At 38.4% G+C, this 25,741-nt stretch overlaps 1 protein-coding gene across 18 annotated transcripts in view; it reads left to right on the top strand.

Annotated features, from left to right (window-relative positions):
- The window catches only part of SOX6 (SRY-box transcription factor 6), a 609,548-nt gene that overhangs the window by 502,020 nt on the left and 81,787 nt on the right, over positions 1–25,741 (top strand). For 16 of the 18 annotated variants that reach the window (XM_045066197.1, XM_045066194.1, XM_045066196.1 and 13 more), the window contains 2 exons: positions 18,641–18,790; positions 24,295–24,478. In XM_045066197.1, coding sequence (XP_044922132.1) covers positions 18,641–18,790; positions 24,295–24,478 — 334 coding nt within the window. The remainder of the gene's footprint in view (positions 1–18,640; positions 18,791–24,294; positions 24,479–25,741) is intronic. The other 2 variants (XM_045066201.1, XM_045066202.1) reach the window with 1 other exon arrangement.

The raw sequence follows: 25,741 nt of genomic DNA on the forward strand, positions 1-25,741 counted from the left end.
ACTGATTTCAATGATATAACAGCATATCTTAGAGTTGTATCACAATCTATTTTTGTCATGCTCAGGAAATTTGGAAAAGTTTGTATGAAAATTCAAACATAACAAATTTAATCATTCAATTATTCAACAAATATGTATCTAGTGCTGTCAGGTTGCTCCCTAGGGTTCAGTTGGCAATGTCTGGAGACATTACTGATTCTTATGACTTGGTGGGGGTGGAGATAACTCCTGGCATCTAGTGGCTAAAGCATCTCGGATGCTGCTGAATATCCTACAATGGATATTCTATAATGGATATCCTACAATGGGTATTCTATAATGGATATCCTACAATGGATATTCCCTGCCCTCCCTCCCACCTCAACCCTGCCACCAACCCTGACCGACAAAAATGATCCAGTCCAAAATATAGTAATGCTGAGTTTGAGAAAACCTGTCTTAGATATTGGGAAAATAGCAATGAATAAAACAAAGTCCTTGCCCTCATGAAGTTTACATTCTAGTGGGGGAGAAAGAAAATGGGGAAAGAAATGTATGATAAAGAGTTGGGATTGCAAATCTTATTCATCTTAGCAGAAGCATCCACTTATCAATCTACCTGTACATCTGAACCTGGATGGGCAGATATTTAAAAGCTGAGACTTATTTGATTGTTTATCCTTGGCTCCTGTTTGAGCTTCAAAACTAAGAATTTTATTTGAGCAGTCACTTCTGGCTAGAGCACTCACAATTCTCCTCAGGCTCATCTTTTCAATTGTATTAAGCATACCATCCACTCTGACTTTCAGTGAAGGAATATTATTTCTGACTATAATAGTATAGAAGTCTATCTTTCAGAATGAAGTAAATGTGAGATTTGGTGAGGACCTGGGAACTGTTCATTAGTTTTTATAGGATGATGTTTATGGAGATCCCATAGGATGAATGGAATCATTCTTGGCAGAAAACCTGTATTTGATGTGTGAATTGGATATTACAAAGGAAGCCTGAATGTCTTTCTAAAAACAAAACAAAACAGATATAAGAACGTATGGGTATTATTTATATGTATACAGATATACACATATCAACACATATATAATACACCTTGCATAGTTTCTTTACAGTTTAATGAGCAATTTATATTTCAGCTTTATAATAAATGTGCTTTAATATTATCCCCATATTTTAGAAGAAGAAAGTGAGGCTCAGATGGATTAAACAACTGAAACCAGATTACTCATCTATTAAGCAAAATTAGGACTATAAGAGATGGTTTAAGTGCATTTTAAAATTTACTTCTCGGCTGGGATTCTTTGCTTTAAACCATGCTGACTGATATGTAGGAAGCACAGTCATTTAGAGGCTTTTGTGCATAACTTACTCCCCTCTTATAATATTCAAGTGAATTAAAAGTAATCTAATTAAATTACAAAAAGGGAAAATTTCCAAGTCAACATGACATTCTTAGGGTTCCCAGAGAGTTCATGTATTTTCCAAATTTCCAGTTAGCTGTCCAGAAGAAACTTCAAGCCTAATAGAATTTAACAAGTATAAGAAGAACTATCATGAAATCTGTCTTATCTCATTCTGTAGTTTTCTTTTGAGGAAAATGCTTAGAATGTTTTTGCCGACTGCCGGAGCTTGATTCTTTGGAGGGTTTCTGGGGGCTGTCTTCTAATTTGGAAGTTTCGATGAGTCTCTGGGAGTAGCTGGGGAGTGTGTCCTTGCCCATCCCCAGCCTGTGCTGCCCTCTGAGCATGTCCAGCAGGTTGCATGCCAGCAGAGGAAGCAGATGTTTGACCATACTGGAATGGAGCGCCTGCTGCATCAGGAGCTGGGGATTCCTCTTGACATCTGGACATGGCTGGGTCGGGATGCCTGCCTCGGGCCAGGAGGCTGCGGGGGCTGCAGGGCAGAGAGCACAGAGTCTTTGCTGCTCTTTAAGCGATTAGTGCACTGAAGCAGCAATAATGTTGAATTATCGCTTGGCTGCGTTCTTCTCAGCAATCTTGGGACAATAGGAGAGTCAGGAAGGAGCCTTTACAGTAAAGTCATGTTCAGAGAGACAAGACTAATTATAGAGTATTAAAAGAGCTTTACTTTAAGTGATTTCGTTTACAAATAGCTCTGGACAGTGTATGGAACTTTTTAAAACTGTAAATCCAATTGCTTAAAAAGACTTCTAATTGAAAGTGGCTAGTATAGAGCCATTATTTCAGCAATTGTCCAGTTTTAGAGTTTGGCCAAGTCGTGCTACAGAAGATAGAGCATCTGCCAAAAAAGAGAAAATACACCACCACTTGTAGCTATCAGGGGCAAGTTCTCTAACTTGACAAGAAAGAAAACTTTTAGGTAAGAGATTGACTGAATTATGCATTGGCTTTTCCTGTCTTACTTTATCCCATTGAAAACGGGTTGCATTTGCTACCCAGAACTGAAACCATCTGTTACACCAATTTCCTTTATGATATGTGTTCTTTAAGCACAATGGATATAGAAATGTGTAGGTTAAAATGTATTTTGTGCTGAATGGTCGATGCATTATGTAGCTTTTCCTCTTATAATTTTTCCTTAGTGAGATCTCTGTGTTCAAGGAAGCCTTCTTATAAACAGATTATGGGCAGTTGTGTTCATGGTAGTATATTGGAGAAGAACGCAATGTTGCTCTCACTTAACCTCTCGTATTCTAAGGGGGTTATATTTAATTAACACTGGTGAGAGGCTGACCTGAGAGGCTGTGGAAAGTGATTGAGCTGCATTTTCCAAGCTCTGCTCTAGTCAGCTGGGAGAGAAATTAAAAAAAAAAAAAATTAGAAAGTACTATTTTCTGAAATTCCCTCTAACTAAGCTGTATTTCAACGGGCCATTTAATGCTCAAATGGACAAAGGTATTACTTCAGTCATTGAATTGTATCAAACTCCTTCTCAGAGGCCCAGTTTAAAAACTCTGAAGGAAAAGTGGTTTACCATCACATTCGCAATGGAGTATCACTTGCTCTGCTTAAAAAGAAAAAAAAATTAAGTAAATAAAAAAAAAAAAAGGCAGGAGAAACACTCACTGTCTGTAAATGCAAGGGAGTGTGTGCCCCATGTAGTCCTCACGACACTGGGATTGCCCCCCAGAGTTTAGGAGTTCCTTAGCTTCCGGACAACAAGACACCCGTCTCTGCAGCGTGGCTGTTTACCTGCTCAGAACATCTTCTTCACCTCTAAGCAAGTGTTTGCTCCAGGACCCAAGGGGCAGCCTCTGGATAATGCACAGGTAGCTTGTTGGCTTAGCTGGAACACAACCAGGAGAAAGTGAGAAGATTCGTTGAGATAATAGAGGCGTGGATGTGACTGATTTGGGGTGGAAGCCATTCATTTCCCCATCCATCTATCAGTCATTTTGATAACAAGGTGTTTCTTAGTCATTTTAATAAAGAGACTTTTTTTTAGTCGCAGTGCAAAATAGTCATATGTAATTCATCTATATCCAACCAGACCATTCCTGATTTTAGAGCCCCCTCAGCCACACCTCCTGATTATGAACCACTATCGCCAAACACAGATATACTTCACCAGGAAGCAGGAAAATGACTGTATATCATTAGGTGATGATTTGCCACCATAGATTGGAGCAACATGCTTCCTCTTTACTCAGCAGCTAGCTTGCTCTCTGACATGTCTTCTGTCTGTACAATAGTGAGTGGCTTGGAAGTTTCAAGAAAGCCATGCTTATTGGTTCCTCGAGACTCTTCAGTTAACAGAACTGTGTGATCAAAACCAAACCAACCAACAATCAAAAAAGAGCTGTGTGGCCTTGAGCTAATTTTCCCTGTACCTTGGTCTCTTCATCTGTGAAGTGGGGATGATGATACCTCCCATATTGTAAGGATTAAATGAAGTAACACAATCCAGTCACCTAGCACAATGTCTGCTACATGGTAAATACTCAATAAACATTCTCTCTGCACCTTTATACTAGTATCTCTCTTATTCATTTACTCATTAAAAACATTTTAAAGGCATATACTACATGCCTTAGGTAGTCAAGCTAAGCAAGCTAGTGACCTCTTAATGGTGATAGCCAAGGGAGGAGCTCACTTCAAAGTGATAAGAATAAATAATATGTGGCAAATCATTTGGTAAATATGTATATAAATATATTTACTTATTGGTGACCAAGCTGGCTGTATATAGGCTTTTGAAATCTTTTTGTCCTGATACCTACACCCTATGACTGCTCCTGAATTCAGAAAGTATAAGGTCCAGTGCAGTGTTCTTTAGAAAGAAGTGATGGCCAGGCGGTGGATAAGGTACTTTAAACTAGACTTTCCACTAATCAAGAAAAAAATGCCACCATATTGAAAGAAAAGCCTTCACAAATAGGCAATGAGATTGTAAATTTCATAGATTTCCAGAGCTGGAAAGGCTCTCAGAGGCCTTGAGGGCCAAATCCACACTCTACCACCAGTTCCATGAGCATGGGCAAATTAATCTTCCTATGCCCAGATTCCACTAAATGGGATTAGGAGTAATACTCACCCCAAAGGGCAGTTGTGAAGACCAAATAAAAAAATCCTTATGAAAAGTGCTTTAAGAGACTGAGGCCCAGAAAGAAAGCCACACAGTTTATAAATGGCCTGGGTTAGGATATGCGAAACTGTGAGGCAACACTGTGAAGAGCTAAATTTAATTTCTTCTTTTAAATACATTTATAAGAAAAGAACTGAACCCAACTGAAACATGGCCAAGAGGACAGGATGGTTCAGCCTCTACCTGCTCTAGGTACAGGTGGATGGGGATGAGCTTTTGTAGAGATTGATGTTTTGCCATTGAATGTGCCAACCTCATGAAGATTATCCTTTAAGAAAACAAAATAAAGCATACTCAAGTATGAGACCCTGTGACAGTGTTAGCAGTAGCGACAAGGCCAGAATACAAGTTTCTATTAACATGAAAAAAGGGATTTATTATTTAATTAATTCACTCCTACAATGATACCCCCAGATGTTTATTAAGTACCTACTATGTGTAGTAAGCACGCTTTTCTACTTGCCAGATGCTAAGATCAGACCTTAATCCCTGCCCTCAAAGGGCTCACAGTCTGGTAGACCATGTGATAACTGCTGAAATAGATATGCCTCCAGAATGAAAACGCTGTGGGAGGGAGAGGTATTGGGCTCTGTCTGGGGAAATATGGGTGATCTTCGTGGATGAGATGATGTTAAAATGGAATCTCGAAAGGAGAGTGGAAGCTCACTAGGTGTATGGGGCAAGGATGTAGCAGAGAAGGATAACAGAGAAGAGAAAAAACACCCCAGACAAAGAGCGCAGCCTGCCTCCAGGTGTGGAAGCAACAGACAGCATGGCACATTCAGGAAACGAAAAAACAGTCTGGCGCAGGCCGAGTGTACAAAAGCTGTAGCTGGTGAGGTTGGAAAGGTAAGCAAGGGGTCAGATCACAATGTGCCTTTCACACCACACCTGGGAATTTGCAGTGCATGTGGCAGACATGATTTTATTCACACCGTAAATGGTAAAGGGGTATAAGGTATAGCGGCCAACTTTATGATGTGATATTCCTCTATTAATTTGATCTCTAGGTTACATTTCCCATTACACTAGATTTAATAGTTAGGGAACTATGTTTGGTAAGATTCATAGTCCCTTTAGTACAATGGTACCCTGTGGCAAACGAAACTGTACAAATAGTGTAATGATACATGCAGAATAAACAAAACTGTTTAAGATTGAAGCAAAGCCAAGGTCCAACCATTTCCCTGGGACTTGGGGAAATCTCGTAATCTGAAGTTTGTGCTAAACCCAATCATATTTAGCACATTGCTTCTCAGCGAATAGGCCCTGATACTATATTTCAACCAAATGATGGAACAAGGAGTAAAAATCTGTAAAGAAAAGCTATGGTTCTTCTAATTGTGCAATTATGCCCCTTTCTGGAATAATAAAATGTTCCTTGGCGGAGGTCAGGATCTCTGCCACTGACTTATTTAACAGATCCTCTTAACATCTGTCCTGCAGACTGTGCACTTTATTAGCAGACAAGAGACCCAATAGACTTTGCCTGCTGTGTCCCTTTTTCACATTCACACAGCTGTGGATTAACTCAGACTTTCCAGAAGAGGACCAACCAGAAGGGATAGTAACGTTATTGGCTGATTCTAAAAAAGATGGGAAAAAAGAGCAGAAACAAATGTTGCCCTAGTACAATTCAGTGTTTTTAGGGTGACAATTACCAGTCTGTTTTAAAAAGGAATAAAAGCAGCGATTTCACTAAAAAAGGAAAGTCTATTCATATCTGTGTGGGAACCTAATCAGGCTCTTGTTTCCAATGACGATGCCTCCACAGTCGCACCGGGTCTGCGACAAGAATGCTCCTTTTGTACGCCGATAATGCGGAAACGATAAAATTCCCTCTAAGAGACATATGTGTTTACATCATGAGATGTGTTATTTGACAAAATGCTTTGTTCTCCTCATATTTTCCATGCAGAGTTTCATGCTGAGTTGTTTGGCTGGAAATCTTTGATTAACTAGAATTAGTTGCTGAAATAAAATAGACACTTTTGTTTTATGAGTCCTCTTGCTGAGCTGTAAATTATAGTAAAACATATAAGGAGTGACAGAAAGAAGTGCTGATTTGAACCTCTGACCCACGACAGGCACAAAAACATAAGATTATTCCTTCAAAGAGCTGCATAGAGACATAAATATTTCACGGTCCACTCGGAATCATGCCCTCTTAACAAACTAAAGCTGCGATTTTACATCATGTAATGAGAGTTTTCCAGAGGTGTTATGGTAGGCTTACACGAGGTATTGAGATTCTGAAATAGCCCTCCTAAATTAGGACCTTGACTGCCTAAAGATTTTCTCTGTCCAACAATGGACCAAAAAACAAAACAAAAAACCAAAAAACCCACAAACCCCAAAAAGCAAAAAACAAAACAAAACAAAGCAAAAACAAACAAACAAACAAAACAAGAACAGAACAAAGTTCCTGTTCCCTAAATGAATAGCGAAGGGTTCTTTTACTAGAGAAGTGCCACATTTTATAGATCTTCAGGCTTCCCAAAGCCACACTGGCCTTTAATGTCATCATCTTAGTTCTGTGAAGCCGTCTTTGGGTGCCAGCCTGAGGGAATGGGCTGGGAGGAGGGATGTTAATAAAAGCAGAATAGAAACTCTTAAGTCTAAACACTGTGCATTCTAGAGTTTGGTATTCTTTCTTCTCAAGATTATTGGGTTTTGTTGTTGTTGTTGTTTTGTTTCTTTTGTGTGTGTGAAATAACTTTACAGGGCTACTATAGATTTTAGTTACCATAGGATCTCTTTCCAGAGCCTCCACAAGAGCAGAGCTTCCCTAACTGTTCGCAGTCAAAACCAACTGTGATGGGTGTGTTAACTCACAGTATTGTGGTAATCATTTCACATATCATATCATCACGTTGTACACCTAAACCTGACACGGTATTTTTGCCAGTATCTCAATAAAGCTGGGGGAAATCCCTGATAGTTCCCAGGGATGGGGTTGCAGTAGCCATTTGTACGTGCTTCTATGCGCGGTTCATCATCGTGGAGCTCTCTCCCCTTCTCCTTCTTGTCCTTGCTGTGAGCTCCCGAGAGGCTGCGTATCTTCTTCATCTTTGTATCCCTAATACATTTTTGCTAAACTGAATAAAAATGCCAGATGTTTTTCTGAGTAAGATCTTTGGAGTGATATCTCTTCAAGAGAATATACTGATAGGAATAAGAGCCTATAGGAATTGAGTCTTTATAGTGTGCCCTTCTTCTAACCAGATTATGTGCATTAACTCATTTACTCCGCACAGCAGTCTTTTGCAGTAGGTACTGTTATTTTTTTCCCATTTTAAAGATGTGGAAATTTAAGACCTAGAGAGATTAAATAACCTTGCCTTAGATTACATAGTTCTGACAAAAGAGTGTGCCCTCTTAGTCACTGTGCTGTCCTGGCTCTCACAGCAACAGATAACCCTTATTTTTCTAAGCGTCTTCTTTAGTACTTTGTGTTAACCATTACTTGCTTCATCTGCTATAAGGATTTTTAAAGGTGGATTATTGATCTATGTATCAGCATCACATATAGTGACAATAAAGTGTGTTGTCTGCTTATTACACACTATTTGAATGACTTTTACCATGGCTGCCATGGATAAGGTATCATTCCTTTCTGCTAATTAGGGAGTAAGCCATGGGTACGACTGTAGGATACAGATGGCATATTTACATACGGCAAAATATGCTGAACTTCTCCAATTGGCAATATTAATAATTTGTAGTTCAGAAAATGACAGTTAGTGGAGGTGGCTCTGAAACACGGTAAACCATTTATTTGAATTTAAAAAATACAGAAGAAAATAGAAGGGTAAAATAAGAAGAAGACATTTTGTATTATTTCTTATCGAGTTTACTGGGTTGCTTAAAGGTGAATTCAAAATACATCCTTACCTCCCTGAATATTTATTACAAATGTACCTTTCATTTTAATATTATTGATATGAAATTTCTGTTTAATAAATCTGTACATTTCATCATAGGCATGAATTGTGTTCGTTAGCATGACTCTTATGTTCAGTCTTCCACAGCCTCCTGAGAAATTAAAAACCAAGTTCAGTTTAAAAACACTAAAAACATTTTGATAATAAACATGTTGATTTCCAACCAGCAGCATTTGTTTTGTCCATTGATTAAAGTGAAGAAAAACAGCATTTAGAAAATATTATACTTTTCTTTCATACAATTTTTGTTTTCCCAAATATATATTTTTAACAATTTAAATAAAAACTTTCCTTTTTTTTTTCTTCATTGAATAGTCACTCGTATTTGTCTTCATTCTGTTGTTTTGGAGGCTTCATTATGGATGGAAATCGAAGGGCATAGAAGCTGAGCAGTTGTAGAATATTTTTCAAGCAACAGCATCTGGTTTCTTGGCAGTCATCATGGGCCAAGGCAAGGCAGTCCTGGCATATCTCCAGACTTTTCTGTGGGTATTGCTGAGGGATTTCCAGGTCTGCCATGTTGTTGTAATGGTGTTTCCTAGAAACCCGGAAACTCGGAATGGAATCCGAAGTCTGTTAGATAGTGTTTGAGGTCTACATGATTTGGCTCCCTTGCCCTCTCTTTGACATCTGACCCATCACCCTTTGCCTAGCTTACTCTGCTCCAGCCACACTGGCCTCCTTGCTGTTCCTCACACATTCTAAGCACTAGCATCTCTTTGCCTCAGGACATTCACCCATCCATTGCCTCTGCCTGGGATGCTGTCCCTGGGTAGTGATATGGCTTACTCCCCCACTTCCTTCAGGTCTCTACTCACATGCCCCTTCTTTTAGTTTTCCTGACCTCCTCAATATTTAAAAATCCTCCCTCCTCCATATCCATATACCTAGTCACTTAATATTCCATGGCACATATTAGCATCCAAGTTACATATATCTGCATGCTTATTTATCATCTTCTCTGTCTTCGCCTCTCCTCTCCTCTCCCCCAAATCACTGCTCACTTCTGTTTTCCCAAATAGTGCCTGGCCCTTAGTAACCACTCAGTAAATAATTTTTGAATGAATCTGAACCAAAATACACCTTTCGGTTACAAAGAAAGAATGCTTTTAAGTATTAGGAACCTAACTCATTTACTAAAAATGTACTTTACTGAACTGAGCACATGTACTCAAATATATATACCCATTGAAACTTCCCTGTGACTTAAAGGTCATGGGAAATAATGCTTGGATTTCAAATCCAACTTCTGGACTCCTCGACAAGTTTTTATTTCCTATTGGTAGAGTCAAGATGCACTTGTTTAGGTTTGTTTCCCTGATGAGCTACGGCTCTGTGACTAGAGAGTTAAAGGAGCGTTACAAATGCAAGCTGTACCACTTGGAGCACATTCAGAGAGCTTGCCCAGCTCTTGGAAACAGAAGGAAAACAGTCAGATTCATTCCCATAATGTTGATTTCCAACTGCCCTCATTATCACCTGTTTGAATAACTTGCTTCGAGAACCAAAGTACCAATTGTTTCAATGACTGAACTTTATTTCTGTAAATAAAGCGCTATGAATTTACATACTTTATTTGGCACCCTGAAAGAAAGATACTTGGAAGTAGCAAGGAGAGTCTGAGTTTTCTGGTTAAAATTATTGGGGGTTTGCTTTGTTTATACTTCGTTATTTGCACTGTGCAACTATGTTCCGTGAGGAAAAGCTCTTCTGGACTCATTCCGATGTAATTGGTGGAACCCAAGAAGGAATTCTGCCTTTTTTTGTGTTGTGTTGTGTTGTTGTTGTAGCAGATGACTGCCTGGATGCTCAACCTGATGGATACAGGATTTTTTTTTTTAAGTTCTCTTCATGAAAAGTAGGACCATTGACCTGAGCCTTTTGCCTTTTTTTTTTCTTTCATTCTTTTTTTCTTTTTTTTTTTAACAGCTTCTCGTCTCCTCCACACCCAGCCTATTCTCCCCTTGTCTCCCCACCCCATAAGCACAACGGGTTATGTCAGAGGAGCTACTCAGTGCTTAAGAAAATAAGTGAGAGGATCTCTAGCCAGGAAAACTCTTTTTTCAATTCATTTTTCTTTACTTGACATTCTTGAGCAGGCTGCAGGGAATATAATGAAATGAATTAAACAGGTCCTGGCTTTCCAATGGCTTATAGTCCATGCTTGTCCTATTTTTCCTTTGGTTGTTGTGGAAGGGCAAATAGCTGAAGTCTCAAAGGGTTTGAAATGGGTCCACTCTCACCTGAGACAGATTTTTGGCCCTTTGTGTGTATTTGCATAAACTTTCATTTTAAAAATCTGAAAACACCTTAACGTGATTATAATTACCTTAAGCTAATTACTATAGTTGATTTTTAAAATTTGTACCTTTTAAAACAAATATTAAAATAAAATTCTACAACATAAATTATTCTCCGGTGCCCAGGGATTACTTGTCAAGCACATATAGCATACAGTTCTCTTTGAATTCCAGGGGAATGGTGGGAAAACAATCCTTTTATGTAGTCCGGATCAAGAGCTCTGATAAAATGTACATATTCTATTTGCACTGAGTTCCTAAGAGAACAGAACACAAGGAGAAGAGAGTCCCTGCGAACACTGAAGGGGGCAGGTAGTGAATCTGGGTTCTAAATTTCCATCTATCTTCTGCTCACCAGTTGGTATTTTTATGCAAATCACCTTTGTTTAATAAATTTGAGTTCCCCCTCTCTAAAGCAAAGGGATTAGATTAGATGATGATTACAGTTCTTTCTTCTGCTAACATTGTTATCTGGCCTGCAAGAAAATAGGTGCGTGACATAAGGAACCCACAGGCTTATAGGTTCAAGAAAACCAAAACAGAGAAAGATGACTTCCATCTCTGGAGTTCTTTTGGACAAGGTGTGAGGAAAGGTGTATGAAGAAAAGGGTGTGGGTAGAAATGATAATGATTCCAAAATGACCGAGACAAGAAAGGAAATAAAGGAGTTTTAGTCATTGTTAACAGAGCATCTATTAAACGTCCAGCATGATATTAGGTGCTAAGGACATAAATAAGACTGAGTCCTTCCATTAAACAGCTTGGGATCTGCTGGGAGATCAAGACATGAAAAAAAGAGAGAGAGAGATTCCATAGAGTACGTGGGAGTAGAAGAGATATGGTGGGAGCACGAAATTGGCAGGGATCAGATAAGGCTTTAAGGGAAAGTGATTTTTGACTTGAGACTTAAAAGATGAGTAGGATCACGACAAACAAGTGGGGTTAATAGGAAAAGAAAGAAGATGGCAGGAGAACCAAGGAGGGTGACTTGGAAATTAACCCCATATGTGAGGGGTGGGGGTGGTCGGTCTTCCCCTCTTCCTTCTCATCTCCTATCCCGACAGCCAGTTTTCTCTGGTGTCAAGTATTAGGGGTATAGCTAAACAAGTACCTTCTATGCTGAAAAACAAGGACTTCAGTTCTTTCCTTCCATAAAACCACAGCTATATTTCCTGGATCGTTTTGTTGACATTGGAGGTTTATGAGAAGTAGAAGTATTTGTGATCTCTTTCAAATTATTTTTAAGCTTTCTCTGCACTCCCCCAGCCCCCCGCAACCAGTCTGTAATGACTTGTTACTGACATATTTTCTTCCCTGTGCTGAACAAGCACTAAATCATGCTGCTTAATTACCCCTGTCTCCGTTCCGCCCTCTCCCAGCCTCACAGCTGAACTTGTCCAGCTTTATAGCGTGCCTTGCTTGGTAGGCAGAGGAATGGTCATCAGCATTGTTTTGAGAAGGTAACAAAACCCAGGGTGTCCCTGGAGAACTGAGCAAGGCTTGGGGCCTAGTGTTAGGCAGCATCAATCAAGTAAATACTGACATTTCCTTAAAGATGCCTCTCACCCACCCCGCTTGTTTCTTCCAACTTCTCCGATTGCCCGCCGCCTCCCTCCACCCCCCGTAGTGTGTGGCGCACAAGAACAGAATCTGAGTTAACCAGGGCTAGGGGTCTGGGGTTCCCAGATATCATATGGGGCTACAGCAGGTGGGGTAAATGTAAGGGTCGGGGTTGAAAGCTTTCACGACAGCCCGTTGAATCTGCTTTTTTTTTTTTTTTTTACAGAATAGCCTTTTCCCTTCCCTTCCATACTTCGTTACCCACCAATAGGCTAGTTGTATTTGAGGGAAAGTGTTTTTTCTTTCTCTCTAAGCCAGATTTCGACAGGCCACTTTAAAATGCCCTTTCTAATTGAAATGACAAAACACAAGAGAATTTACTCCAAAGAGAATCTAGTGTGTGAAGCTGTGCCTGCTTTTTTACTGTTGGTTTCCATATACTGGAGCGTAGTGGTGCCAGTTTAAAGCCTCTGACAATTTCTATGTTTATCAAGTTCTCCTGTTTCTACCTATGCCCTGCATCGTTCTTTTTACTTTATCAGTCTATCAAATATGTGTCACTAGGGTATTTCGAGTGTCTTCTCTTACGGCTTGGAGATTGGCTGGAGAAGGGAGTTGTTTAGATCAAAATTGTGCCCCTTGCTTCTTCAAGGTGGCTGGTGGTACCATTAACTTTCCGTATTTGAGGACTGTGAAGTGCCATATGAAGAGAAAGTCACTGCAAGACATCTGGTAATATAGTTTGCTATTTGAGAACTTGGAACAGCAGCAACATCAGAATCTCTCTTCTCCTTGGACAATGATTCTTGTCTGGTGACTAGAAACAGGAAATGGGTTTCATTATTATTCACTGTATAGCTTATTTAAAGCACATCAGCTTTAAAATGAGCCGGACTCTAAAATAGATCATAATTCCCATTTTATATGATTATTTTTGAAAACCAAATAAAATAATAAATTTAAAATGTGTGACACAGAACCCGACCGAGTGAGTGCACAGTGCATGCTTGTTGAATGAACCCATGAATGAATGGGGGTGATGATTGGATGGCTGGGTGAGTGATTATGTGCTCATGTGAAAATCGTGTGATTATGAGAATAGGGGCCTCGCACCTTTTTGTCTATGGAGCTCTCCACTGGAGATCTTACATGATTTTATCACTGAGAGCAAGTGTATATGTACACACCTGCAGATTTCACATTATGTTAAGTAGTAGGTTCACCGTGATACCACTCATTAGAATCTGACATGAATTTGGCTGTACTGGGGGTAAAGCAAGCCTCTCTTCTCAAGGGCAATAGTGTTATAAGGTGACTCTGACACAATATATTTTTTAGGTCCTGACATAGTCTAGTGTATATACTCCAAGACACTCAAGAATTTTACCATAAGTCTGAGTTGGGTAGATGTATCATTTTGTGTTGAATGTAAGTAGGCCTAGTTATTAAAGTACCACTAGGATCCAAATGCAAGGCAGGTGGTTTTTTGTTTTTGTTTTTTTTAAGATTTTATTTATTTATTTGGCTGACAGAGATAGCAAGTAGGCAGAGAGGCAGGCAGAGAGTAAGTGGGTGCTGAGCAGAGAGCCCCATGTGCGGCTCGATCCCAGGATCCTGGGATCATGACCTGAGCTGAAGGCAGAGGCTTTAACCCACTGAGCCACCAGGGGCCCCACAAGACAGGTTTTTTTAAGGCTAGTCTCAGGCTACTCTAGAAACAGTATTAGAGGTATATACTTATGGATTTGTGAACTCTTCATAGGACTTTTTTTTTTTAAAGATTTATTTATTTATTTGACAGACAGAGATCACAAGTAGGCAGAGAGGCAGGCAGAGAGAGAGGAGGAAGCAGGCTCTCCGCCGAGTAGAGAGCCTGATGCGGGGCTCGATCCCAGGACCCTGGATCATGACCTGAGCCGAAGGCAGAGGCTTTAACCCACTGAGCCACCCAGATGCCCCTTCATAGGACTTTCTTAATCTAATGTATTTAAAAGATTGGTCAGTGAATTAGTGGTAAAGCATAGGAAAGATTCTTTGTATCTTGGTTTTGGTTCACTACTTTTTCTGGATAACTTCTTTATTGAGGGATAAAGTCTAAAATGACTAATGTGACCTTTAAGACTGTGCCCCTCTCTAGTCTCCCCTCATGCCACTCCACCCTCACTTAATAGTCTTGCCACATTAGCCCTTTTTTGGTTTCTTAAAATCTTATCTACTTTTCTACCTCGGAGCCATAATAATCAGTGTTCTTTTTTCTGGAATGTTCTTTATAAACTTTCCACCTGGATAATTCTTACTTAAATATTACTTCCTTAGAGAAGCTATTTTGATTCTCCAGACTATGTTACATACCTTTGTCCCATCGTCCTTTGACGTTCTGTACTTTTCTTTCTTAGCACCTAACCATACCTAACCATAATTCATAATTTCTGTCTAAGCATTTACTTAATATCAGTTTTTCTTTTTAGCTCCATTAAGGCACGGACTATTTCAAAGTTGCTTGTTGTTGCACCTCTGGTTTTTAGCACAATGTGTAGTTAATGGTAAGCGTTTGATAAAGATTGACCATGGAACAGATTCATCAATGCTGGAATGTGCCTGCAAGGTGTAATGGTTGGTTCATCATACAGTCATTTCTACTTTAAATGGTGATGTTGAATGAGTGTCCTTAGCACCTAATACCAGTGCGAACTAGTTATGCTGTCTTGACGTGGTACTTCTCTTTTGTAGTCCTCCGTGCGTCAGCGGAATGAGGAGGTGAGACTAGACTAAATAATCTAGGAAGACTCCTTCAGTTTTGGGGCTAAGTATGGCATTTTTCAATGTACCAAAACTCTTAATACTGGCTACTTTATTAAACCTAAACTAATAGTAATACAGGTGGAATATTTTTAGCCATAAAATAGTAAAAGCATTTCTTAAAATACTCCCATAAAATGAGTGATTTTATGATTTTGAAAAAAATATTTAGCTAGGCTCATTTTTTACATGTATGCACTGTATGTCTTTTATATATCTTGGATAAAGAAATAATATCCCAAACAACCACTGAACATTTTTCAAAATTGAAATGGAAAAAAATCTATATTTACAGTAACAGTCTTCACCAAAGTTTACATGTTTATGAGACTCTGGCTAAGCCTGTTATAAGCTTTACTACATTGTTGGTTTTGTAAACCTCAACTGTGTTTGGAAATGAATATTCATCATTATATCACTGTGACTGTGATCTCCGAATCCTATCTGGAATGACACTTTTGTAAACTCTTATGCCATAGTTAATTAGAGTTTAACCTTTCTTTTTCCCAAACCATTAACCCACAAAGGAGTTTTTGAACTAAAGCTACTTATTTGAATAACTCATATTTTGTGTTCTTCCAAAAAAGGATACAGCAACATTTAGAGAAACTTAAAGTTCATTACTAATTAGACTGAGAAGAAAAATTGGTACTACCCCACAGTTGCTGCTCAACAGTAGAATTTGTGTCAGAAAAGTTTGAGACAGGTGACTGAAGTTAGCAGTTATTGAAAAACTTTCTAGTTAACATTTTAACAAATGACTTCAAAAGAATAATTTCTAGTGAAACAGCATAATTTAATCTAGGCTGGGCTTATTTTCCTTTTTTTTTTTTTTTTAACTCAGCAGCATAAAATTAGTTGTTATATGCGACAAATATCATCACATACCACTTCTGTTGCCTCATTTGTAGAGAATATCTGTCCTTCCTAACAGCCAGTGATTTTATATAGTATGTTAATCCTGAAAATGTTGATTGGTTATCTTTCATGTGCAAGGCACTATTTTTGCTGCTAGGCATTCAGCAATAATCAGGTGGATGGTGACTTCAGTAAGCTTACAGTCTATCCAACATGATAAGACGTGTGCGCACAACTAAACACAGGTTTAAAAACAAGTGGTAAGTGGCACAAAAAGGTGCACATCAGATGTTCAGGGTCTATATCTTACATGTTCTCCAAAACCATGTGCTTGTTGCAAGACTTTGAATCCTCCACAGCTTCTAACACAGAGACTTGCATGTAGAACATCTTCAATTAACGTTAGCTTAGAAGATGAGGTGTCCTGTGAAATCGTTTGGTAAACCTGCACCTATTCAGTGAATGGCATTCTTTTTATCTAGGTCAGATCTGAAGTCTTCAGTCTGAAAAGCATGGTACTTACATCTAAAATTATATACTTTGTTAGACAGGATGTGACCATTTTTACTTTCATGAGCGCCTTCTATCTTTATATTGGGCTCTATTTTCTGGTTTTTATTTCAAGGCTTATTTTACTCAATCTTATCTGGTATCCTACTGTCCAGCTGACCCAGCTCTGTAAATTCAGGGCATGTGGCGATGCTGCTTCTTGCCACGCACGGTCAGTGATCACAGCTCACAAGGAATTCTGAGGAGTCTCAGCATCTCTGGGGTCTTTGTACCTAAGAGTACGGCATCTCTGCAATATGAAATAAATGGTTATCAAAGCTTTAGAGAAAGCAATTTACATTATTTCTAAAAAGCAAGAAACATCTGTATTGTTCAATCTGAAGGTTTTCTGAATTTAGTCAGCTTTTTAAAAAATAGATTTGTTCCTCAGGGTTTGTTTTTCTGTGTGTGTGTTTGTTTTTTTTTTTTTTCACTAGCTGAAGTTCCCTGGGAGGTCAACATTGAGTAAATTGACTTTCTTCTGATCTTGTGAATTATTGAGGGAAAATGAAGGGATAAATGATATGTAAGGACTCTCGCGTCTCTAAGATTCCATGACTCTTTAATACTCAGTAGGAGGCCATATTGGTCATGACGCCGGATACTGTGTGGCCGACACTTTCTCGGCTCTCAACCTTCTTCACTCCATACAGTAGAAAACTTTTCTTCAGTGGCTTTATCCAAGCAGACAAATATCAGAAGCTTCACTTGCCCCCGCCCCCTTTGAAGACACCTGGCTGCATTTCAAAGGAAAAGGATACCACAGAGTAAAAAGGAAACAGAAGAGGCAGCCTTTTCTCCCCCTAAGTTCTAGCAGTTTCACTGACTCTTACTAGTGAATTTTTCTTGCCACTGAGTCATTGCACATACAGAATTATGAAACTTTAATTTCTTTAGAGGCTTGTTATATTAGAAAAATTGTTCCAAAGAAAGCAACAATCATGACATAAGCACATCTGGCTCTTGCAAATTATTCTTTATTAAGCTTTCATTTAATTACATGTGCTGAAAGGTCTGTTTTTGATTACTGTAATTTTTTTTATTTGTCCATCTGAATGATAGTAATGCTGGAAATTACACACAAACCACCTGTTTTTTTTTCCCCCCTTACTAATATGGCAAAGTTTGAGCTATTTTCTCTGTGGTTGATGAACTAGGAAGCTTTCTATTTATTATGCTAGAAATATGACTATCAAGGTAATGGCTTAATCTGGATTATAAGAAGAAAAGAAAATATTTGAATGGAGTTTCCAAGCATTAAATAGTGTGAGGACTGAGGTATCAGAATTCTGGTTAACCATAGCAGGTTAACACATTCATTTATTACCAGTTTCACCCAAAAGCTATTAATCAACAGTTAGGGATTTAACATCCTGTGTTGGAAAAAGAAGCTTTATTTTATTTCATTCCATTCCATTTCATTTCATTTCATTTTTTGGTCTATAATCTGGCCATATTCTCTTGAGGATTATGTTATATGCTGCCAAGAAATAAGACCTCGAGAAAACAGTGACTGCTGTTGGGCCTCCGGGATCTTTAGGGCAGCATTCTTATCATCCAGAAGGATCAGCTTCCCCAGAGGGGCTTGGTCAGTATTGAATAAGAGCAATGTTCTTCCAGGAATCCCTAGGAAAGTTCAGATTAGTTACTTAGTTCATGAATATTAAAATTACATGAATGGGCATACTGATATTTGAAGAACTTTTTATAACAATTTTAGGCACTAGAAAGAATCATAGAAACCATTTAGTCAAATTCCTTTTTGTACCGAAGAAACTGAGTTCTAGAGCAACCGAACTCTTTCTTCAGGTCCGTAAAGTGATTGACAGAAGGATCAGGAACACAGGACGATGGCTCTCATGCTAGTACTCTTTCTTTATATTATTTGGTCTCTCTTATTTCCTCTTTAAAAAAGTAGTGAATGAAAATGGCAAGCCTGTCCGAGAAATAGTTATCTAACAATACGGTAAGTTGTTTTGTTTTGTTTTGCTTTGCTTTTCGCTTTTTGTTTCGTGAAACTCAATTTCGGTGGCATTTAAAAAGGTAATGTTTGTCTTCCCTGTTTTGCAGCAGCTCTATGCAGCTCAGCTGGCCAGCATGCAGGTGTCACCTGGAACAAAGATGCCATCGGCTCCACAGCCACCAAACACAGCAGGGGCAGTCTCACCTACCGGGATAAAAAATGAAAAGAGAGGGACCAGCCCTGTAACTCAAGTTAAGGTACTTGCTTTGCAGGATTGTGAAAACAGTTTGGAAAACAGCTTCACAAGAAAAGTAGTGAACGAGACTGGGATGGGAATGAGCAGCAGGAAGCATAGCAGCATAAAGGAACCCCAAATGTTCCTCATTATGGTAAATTTCATGATTGAGCACTGAGAAACAGGTGTTTCCCTTTTGATAACAATAGTGCCATATTGTGAGATCTTTACCTAAATCTGGAAACTCACTTCTCAGGAGTTTTTCCCCTTTGGATTCTGGCTTTTATTTTTTAATGTTCACTGGCATGAATGGCCATGGTTTTATTGCCGGTCTTTGTCATAGACTTGTGACACTTTCTCTCAAAGTTCCTTAAACAGGTGGGAGCCAACTTATAGTATCAGGAAAGGAGGTTCTCAAAACTTTAGATTGAAGAAAAAGGGGACGGAAAAGAATCTATGGCTGAACTTCATATAGTTTGTTGATAAAGGTCTCTCCTTCAGGAATAGTTAATGTGGGCTCTGAGGCATGAGTGGTGTCATTATCTCTTTATTTTTTGATGCCTCGTGGTTGAGAGGATAGACAGGCTCTCCCAGCTTATGGCTGGGACAGTGGTAGAGGCCTTTCCTCACTAATTCTCAGAGTCTTAAAACGTGGCACCTGGGCAGTATTTGGCGACAGAGGAAAATGGATGATATGTTCCAACTTTGTGCTGCAGCTGGTACCTATAGGTGGTACTGGTTGGTTTTTATAATGTAGTTCAGAGAAACAATTGCTTTGTATCATTGACTTATCTACCTAGAGGCATATGATAAGCAGAGAGGTATTACAATAATACATTACAATAATGTACCCAAAGTACTACATTTGGAGAAACTTTGCAATTATTAAATTTTCGCAAGGGAAACATCTAAGGCCAACAAAACAGCATCAAATGCTACAAAACCACTGAAATTATTTTATTTTCTATAATGTGCAGATAGGAATTAATTTAATGCCACCCATGCTTTAAATTCTCCAGAGAAGTAGATGAACATTTATGCTTTGTTGTTAGAAATATTGAGGTATGACAATAGGCAGCTTACATTTAATAAGGTAACATTACTTATGGAAACAGGCTGGGTCTTTTGTGTTCCAAGAATTTCTGTTTGTGAATAAGAGTCAGAACACTACAACTCAAACCAAAGCACTTTGTTTAATTATAGTTGTTAGAATATGAACATATCAAACATTTTTTACTTCAGATATTGGGTATTAGATATTTTAACATGAAAAAGTCATTTTGTAAGTGAGTTGGCCAAATGGAACTGCACCAAACCAAGCCTTTACTGGATGAGTAAAATGTTCCCTGGTTAAATTCAAGTTTAGATCTGCTTTTACCATTCCAGCTTTGTGGGCCAACTGAGTTTTATTACTCACTTGACCACATGCATATTCTTAGGGAGTTCTCTATATAATTTGACTTGACTATATTTTATGTTAATAACAAAGGAAACATTCTTTATGCTTACTATATTGTTTATTGTATGTGTGGGTAAAAATATATAGATCAAAGCATGAAGCAAATTTTTTCAATTTAAAAAAATAGATTCTAACTATTACTGAAGAAATTCTGAGAATAATTTCATGAATTGGTAATTGAATTGATTATGGTCACTAAAATATTATTCTGTCTATAATCATTGCTTTCCCTCTGTATATAACATGACCACATGACATAGGGCATATTTTGGGGAAGGTAGCAAAATTAAACATAGATGGTCTTATATACCTTCTTTCACTCGGAATTTTTATCTACTATAATTATCAACATCAGAAATCAGAATTTTTTTGGTTCAAATTTTAGTTCTATCACTTTTACCATCTGTGTCACTTTGGGCAAGTTACTTCTTTCAGCCTTAGTTTTCTGCTCTGAAAAATGAGAGTTAATATTATGGGCCTTGAACCCTCTAGCATATAGTGAGTATTCCATAAATGTAAGTGTAGTGATGATTCTGATGATGATGATCTGATGAAGATGATGATGGTGCTGGTGATGGCGGTTGTAATTGAACTATCCATTTGTATAACAAAAGAGAGCCTAATTAAATACCTAGAGGATTTCCATTTTCAGCTGTAATGGAGGAACAGGGATCAGATTTAGTCTCCAGCTTAAGCAACTGAAACACAGGACAAAATATATGAAACAATGATTCTCAGACATTTGCAATACGACTAGAGGACAGTGATTCCTGAGAGAAGATAAACAAGTGAGGCAAGTACTACAGTTATTCCAGCTTACTGTCTAGAGGTAGTTTCTAGGTCATAGTGCAAAGACGGGTACCCACATGGGACATGGCAGGCTCTCTGAGTAGAGACATAGAGTTCAGAGTTTTGGGATACCAAGGTAGGCAGAATTTGTGAGGTAGAGTACCAAGGAGGAGAGAGCTGCACACTGAGACAATACTGAAAATCTGTAGGAGATTCCCCTGTATTTAGCTGAGTATTGATCGGCATATGCATATGAGGAAACTCTCTGAGGCCTGAGGAAAATACCAGAGGTAGCAGGCAAAGCGCCTGCAAGATTCACAAATGACTGAGAATGATTTGTGCTCCCATTAACCAGATTGGAAAGATCTTCTGACAGTAAGGGGTATCAAGTAGTATTGCCCAAAGGGTGATACCTCAGTAATAAGGCCAAATTATCCCTAGATTAGTGGCTTCTCTGAACCTACCTCACAAACTTAAAAGCAAACCTAGAAAGGGCCAAACTTTTCTGTCTCAGAACAAAGTCCACAAATATTTGAAAGAATTCACGAACATGAACTCCAACATCTAGCAATGTAAAATTCATAGTGTGTAGTATCCATTCAATAATTACTAGGCTTTTATAAAAGCAAAAAAATATGAATAATAATAGGGAGAGAAATCAATCAATAGAAACAGATCCCAAAATGGCACAGATGATAGAGTTAGTAGTTAAGACAGCTACTGCAGAGTCACCGAGCTATAGCCAAATGAAGAGATAAGCAAATCTTCCTCCTAGAAAACACCCATGAAATTTCTGTCAGGCCAGGGCATGCTATGAGAACCAATATTGGGCCTGCCATGGTGAAAAAGAATTTATGTGATTGGGAGTTGGTAGATGCTTCCCATCCCTGCCCAGCAGCATTGTTGGCAGAAGTGGCAATCATTGAATTATAAAAATAAATAATCAGGGTATATTCAAAGATGAGAAAAATAGATGTTATAAGCTCCATATGTTTAAGATAGAAGAAAACATGAGCATTATAAGGTAGGACGTAGAACACATCCATGGAATGTCTGGGAGATGAGAAATATGGTATTTGTTTGTTTTTGTCTTTGTTTTTGTTTTTAATTAATTTATTTGACAGAGAGCACTAGAAGGGGGACTGGCAGAGGGAGAGGGAGAAGGAGGCTTTCCACTGAGGAGGGAGCCCAATGTAGGGCTCGATCCCAGGACTCTGGGATTATGACCTGAGCCTAAGCAGATGCTTAACCAACTGAGCTGAGCCATCCAGGCACCCGAGAATTATAGTTTTTGAGATGAAAATTGTACTGGACTAGTACTGAGGGGATTAGACATCAAAGAAGGAAAGATTAGTGAACTTGATGACAGAATGATGAAACTATCCCAAATGAAATATATAGAAAGAAGACTGTCAGTGCTGTGAGACATCAACTGGCCTAATGTGTGTGCCCAGAACCCCAGAAGGAAAAGGAAGGAACAGAAAAATATATTTGAAGAAGTAATGGATGAAAATTTTCCAACTTTGAAGAAACGACTGAACTCAGATACCTAAGAAGCTCAGTGAACCCCAAATAAAACAAACATGGAGAAAACTAGATACCTAGCATATAAGTCACTTATTTAGATAGAAGTAAAGGAACTAATTAGTCTAAATATCCTTTGAGTGAAGAGTAAAGAGAAGTAAACTGTAATCAAGCACATAAGACATTTTTGACATGCATAATGATGCAGTCGTGTTTCCTAAGACTGCATCCTATGTCCAGATAGAAAGATAAATGTACCTTGCAACATAGATTTGCCAGATTATCTGTTTCCCACCAAGACAAAAAAAAAAAAAAAAAATTCACTACATTATCAAATGACTTATTTTCTTTGATAGTTTAATAGAAAAAGGACCTGGGATTTGGAGTCCAATAAACTAGAGTCAAATGTTGTCCTTCCATGTATGACTCTGAACAATGATTTTGTCACTCTGACCCTTCCTCCTTTGTGAATACTGCCCAACCTCATAGACTTATAGACTTACAGTTAAATGAACTAAAATATGTGAAAATATCTAGCACAGCGCTTGGTGTACATACTGGCTTCTCTGTCCATCTTGTTTCTATGTTCTCTAATCTTCCTCCTGAGTAGCCTTTTCTGGAATCTCTTTCTGTCCTCCCTTAAATGACCACGGTACTAGGGGAGAACTTAGAGATTAGCTAGGATCAGGCTCTCCTCCCAAAGGGGAAGATGTTCTGTTTCCAAGCTCTATTGTGTTTTAAAAAGTGACATTAATAAAATTCTCTGTGCCTTCTCAGAAGCAAAACAGAAGTTAACATTTGCTGACAATTTTACTGTAGAACATAATAATATAGATCTTAAAACTGAACATTTAAATGATTATGTTTATATTACAACTAAGTTTCTAAAACAATGGACTTGTTGTTATATGTCTTTAACTACAGGATGAACGAGACAAAGGCAAGGAGTTTAGCTTTCAAGCTCCTGGTTACACTAGAGTTACAAGTCAGATACTTGAATACTGTGCCCAGTATAGAAGGACAGGCATCTTAAAATAGACATTCTGTAAATATACGTAGCAAAGAATATAAAGAGACATCACTTTAGACATGAAAAATAAATTACATATAGCATGGTATGTAAAACATAATTATAATGTGTGTTTGCTTTTTGCAAAAATTAATTTTAAACCTGAATAGAGACCAGAATTTAGACCATGAGGGGTGTCCACACCCAGAAAGCCACATAGAAACCATGCTGTGGCATGTGGCTCCCTGGGCAGAGGCCCAGGAGAGCAGAAGAAGCCTGTGTTTCCATTTTTAAAGTACTTGCCATTGTTTGATTTAAAATATATATTAAAAAATTAGCTGCAGAGCCTATTTATAGTTGCAGGAACTTTTCAGAGAGAATAACACAAAAGCACTACAGAGCTGCTGAAATTTTAAATAATTCTTTGTAAATGCCCTAGGTTAATTTAGATCCTTGAAAACACATTAGGAAATTAAGCTGTAATGTGAGCTAATTCAGATTTTAATTTGGCAAAAAGAATGATCCAACTACACAGTTAATGTAAATAGAAGCATAACACAGGGAAATTAATGAGGTTTCCTTCCGATGAATCTTCAAGGAGGTAGATAATTAGCTTCTTTTGTTATTATTGTAGGAGAATGTGGCATTGTCTCTGAGGTGTAAAATAACTGTGGCTTACTAAGTGATAATGTGCTTCATTTGTCTTTTTTTTTTTTTAATAATTATTTATGTTAAACTCTTGTAGGATGAAGCAGCAGCACAGCCGCTAAATCTCTCTTCCCGACCCAAGACAGCGGAGCCTGTGAAGTCCCCAACATCTCCCACCCAGAGCCTCTTCCCAGCCAGCAAAACCAGCCCCGTTAATCTGCCTAACAAAAGCAGCATCCCCAGCCCCATTGGAGGAAGCTTGGGAAGAGGATCCTCTTTAGGTAAATGGAAAGGTCAACAACACGAAGAGATTTCTGAATTAGGTGAAAGAAAGCAAACCTGTTCAGGGATGACTGATGCCTGTTTCCAAAGTGGTCCTTAGTCCAAGGCGGAAAAAAAGAAAAAGTAAAAGTAAAATCCTTTCTAGAAACGTGACCCCTCTTGGTATCTTGGGTGATTAGAACTTTTGGAAAAGGTTATAATATAAATCCTGCTGGGATGGGTTCTTTAGAGGCCCTCCGTTAGATGCAGCAAATCAGAGACTTGGGGATTTCTGTGCTTGGTTAATGCCTTGCCACTGAAGTAACTCTAGGCAGACAAGAGTGATCATGAACCCTCCAAGGGCCTAGAGGGACCTGGCCTCCAAACTGCCTGCCAAAAGTCCAAAGTTTCTTTGAAGTTTATATTTTCTTTTTAAAATGTGTGTGAATTTTGCATTTTATCCCATATTAGTTTTGCATTACAACAAATGTAAATGACACACACACTTCAATGACATAATATGAAATAAAATTAATATCTGATAAGATATGTCAGAATGATCTTCAGGCTTCTAACACTCTCTGATATATTGCCAAGTATCTCCAGGGGCACTCATAGCCCAGTGAGAAGTATAGAGGCAAAACATGGGTTTTGGCATCAGACAGACTTGGACTCAGAGCCTACACTTACTTGTTATGGGACCCTGGGAAAGTTACTTAATATTTTTGAACTCAGTTTCCTAATCTCTTAGAGGGGAATATTATTACCTAGCTCGTAGTTTGTTATGAGAATTCAGGGAGGAAAATGCATATAAAATGCCTAGCACAGTGTCTGGCACCTCAAAGGCATACAATCTAAAAAAAACTAGACTGAACCAAAACCAACACATTTACATATGCATGTGGAATGAAACAATAAAGTGAAAGCATTTGTCACAGCTGAGTGCCAAATAAGTATTAACATGTTGTTACTGAGCCTCTTAATTTTCATATGAGACACAGAGATAATAAGGGATTGGGGGCTCAGAACTACGTTTCTTCACTGCATTACCTTCCTTGCCTTATTGAGTCCTGGACCCTGAAACGCTTATTATAATAAACGAAATAATGTGTTACGTGTAACCATTTGCCGCTGAAAAGCCATTTTTGACTCTATTATCTCATCTCATTTTTCATCTTATGACATAGTGCATTATTACCCTCATTGTATGATGAAGTAAATGGATTCTTACAGGTAAAATGGCTTGCCCAATGCCATGGAGCTAGGAATGAGTAAAGCCAAGA

Source organism: Mustela putorius, unplaced genomic scaffold, assembly GCF_011764305.1.
Source record: "Mustela putorius furo isolate JIRA1106 unplaced genomic scaffold, ASM1176430v1.1 tig00003859_pilon_pilon_pilon, whole genome shotgun sequence".
Lineage (NCBI taxonomy): Eukaryota > Metazoa > Chordata > Mammalia > Carnivora > Mustelidae > Mustela > Mustela putorius.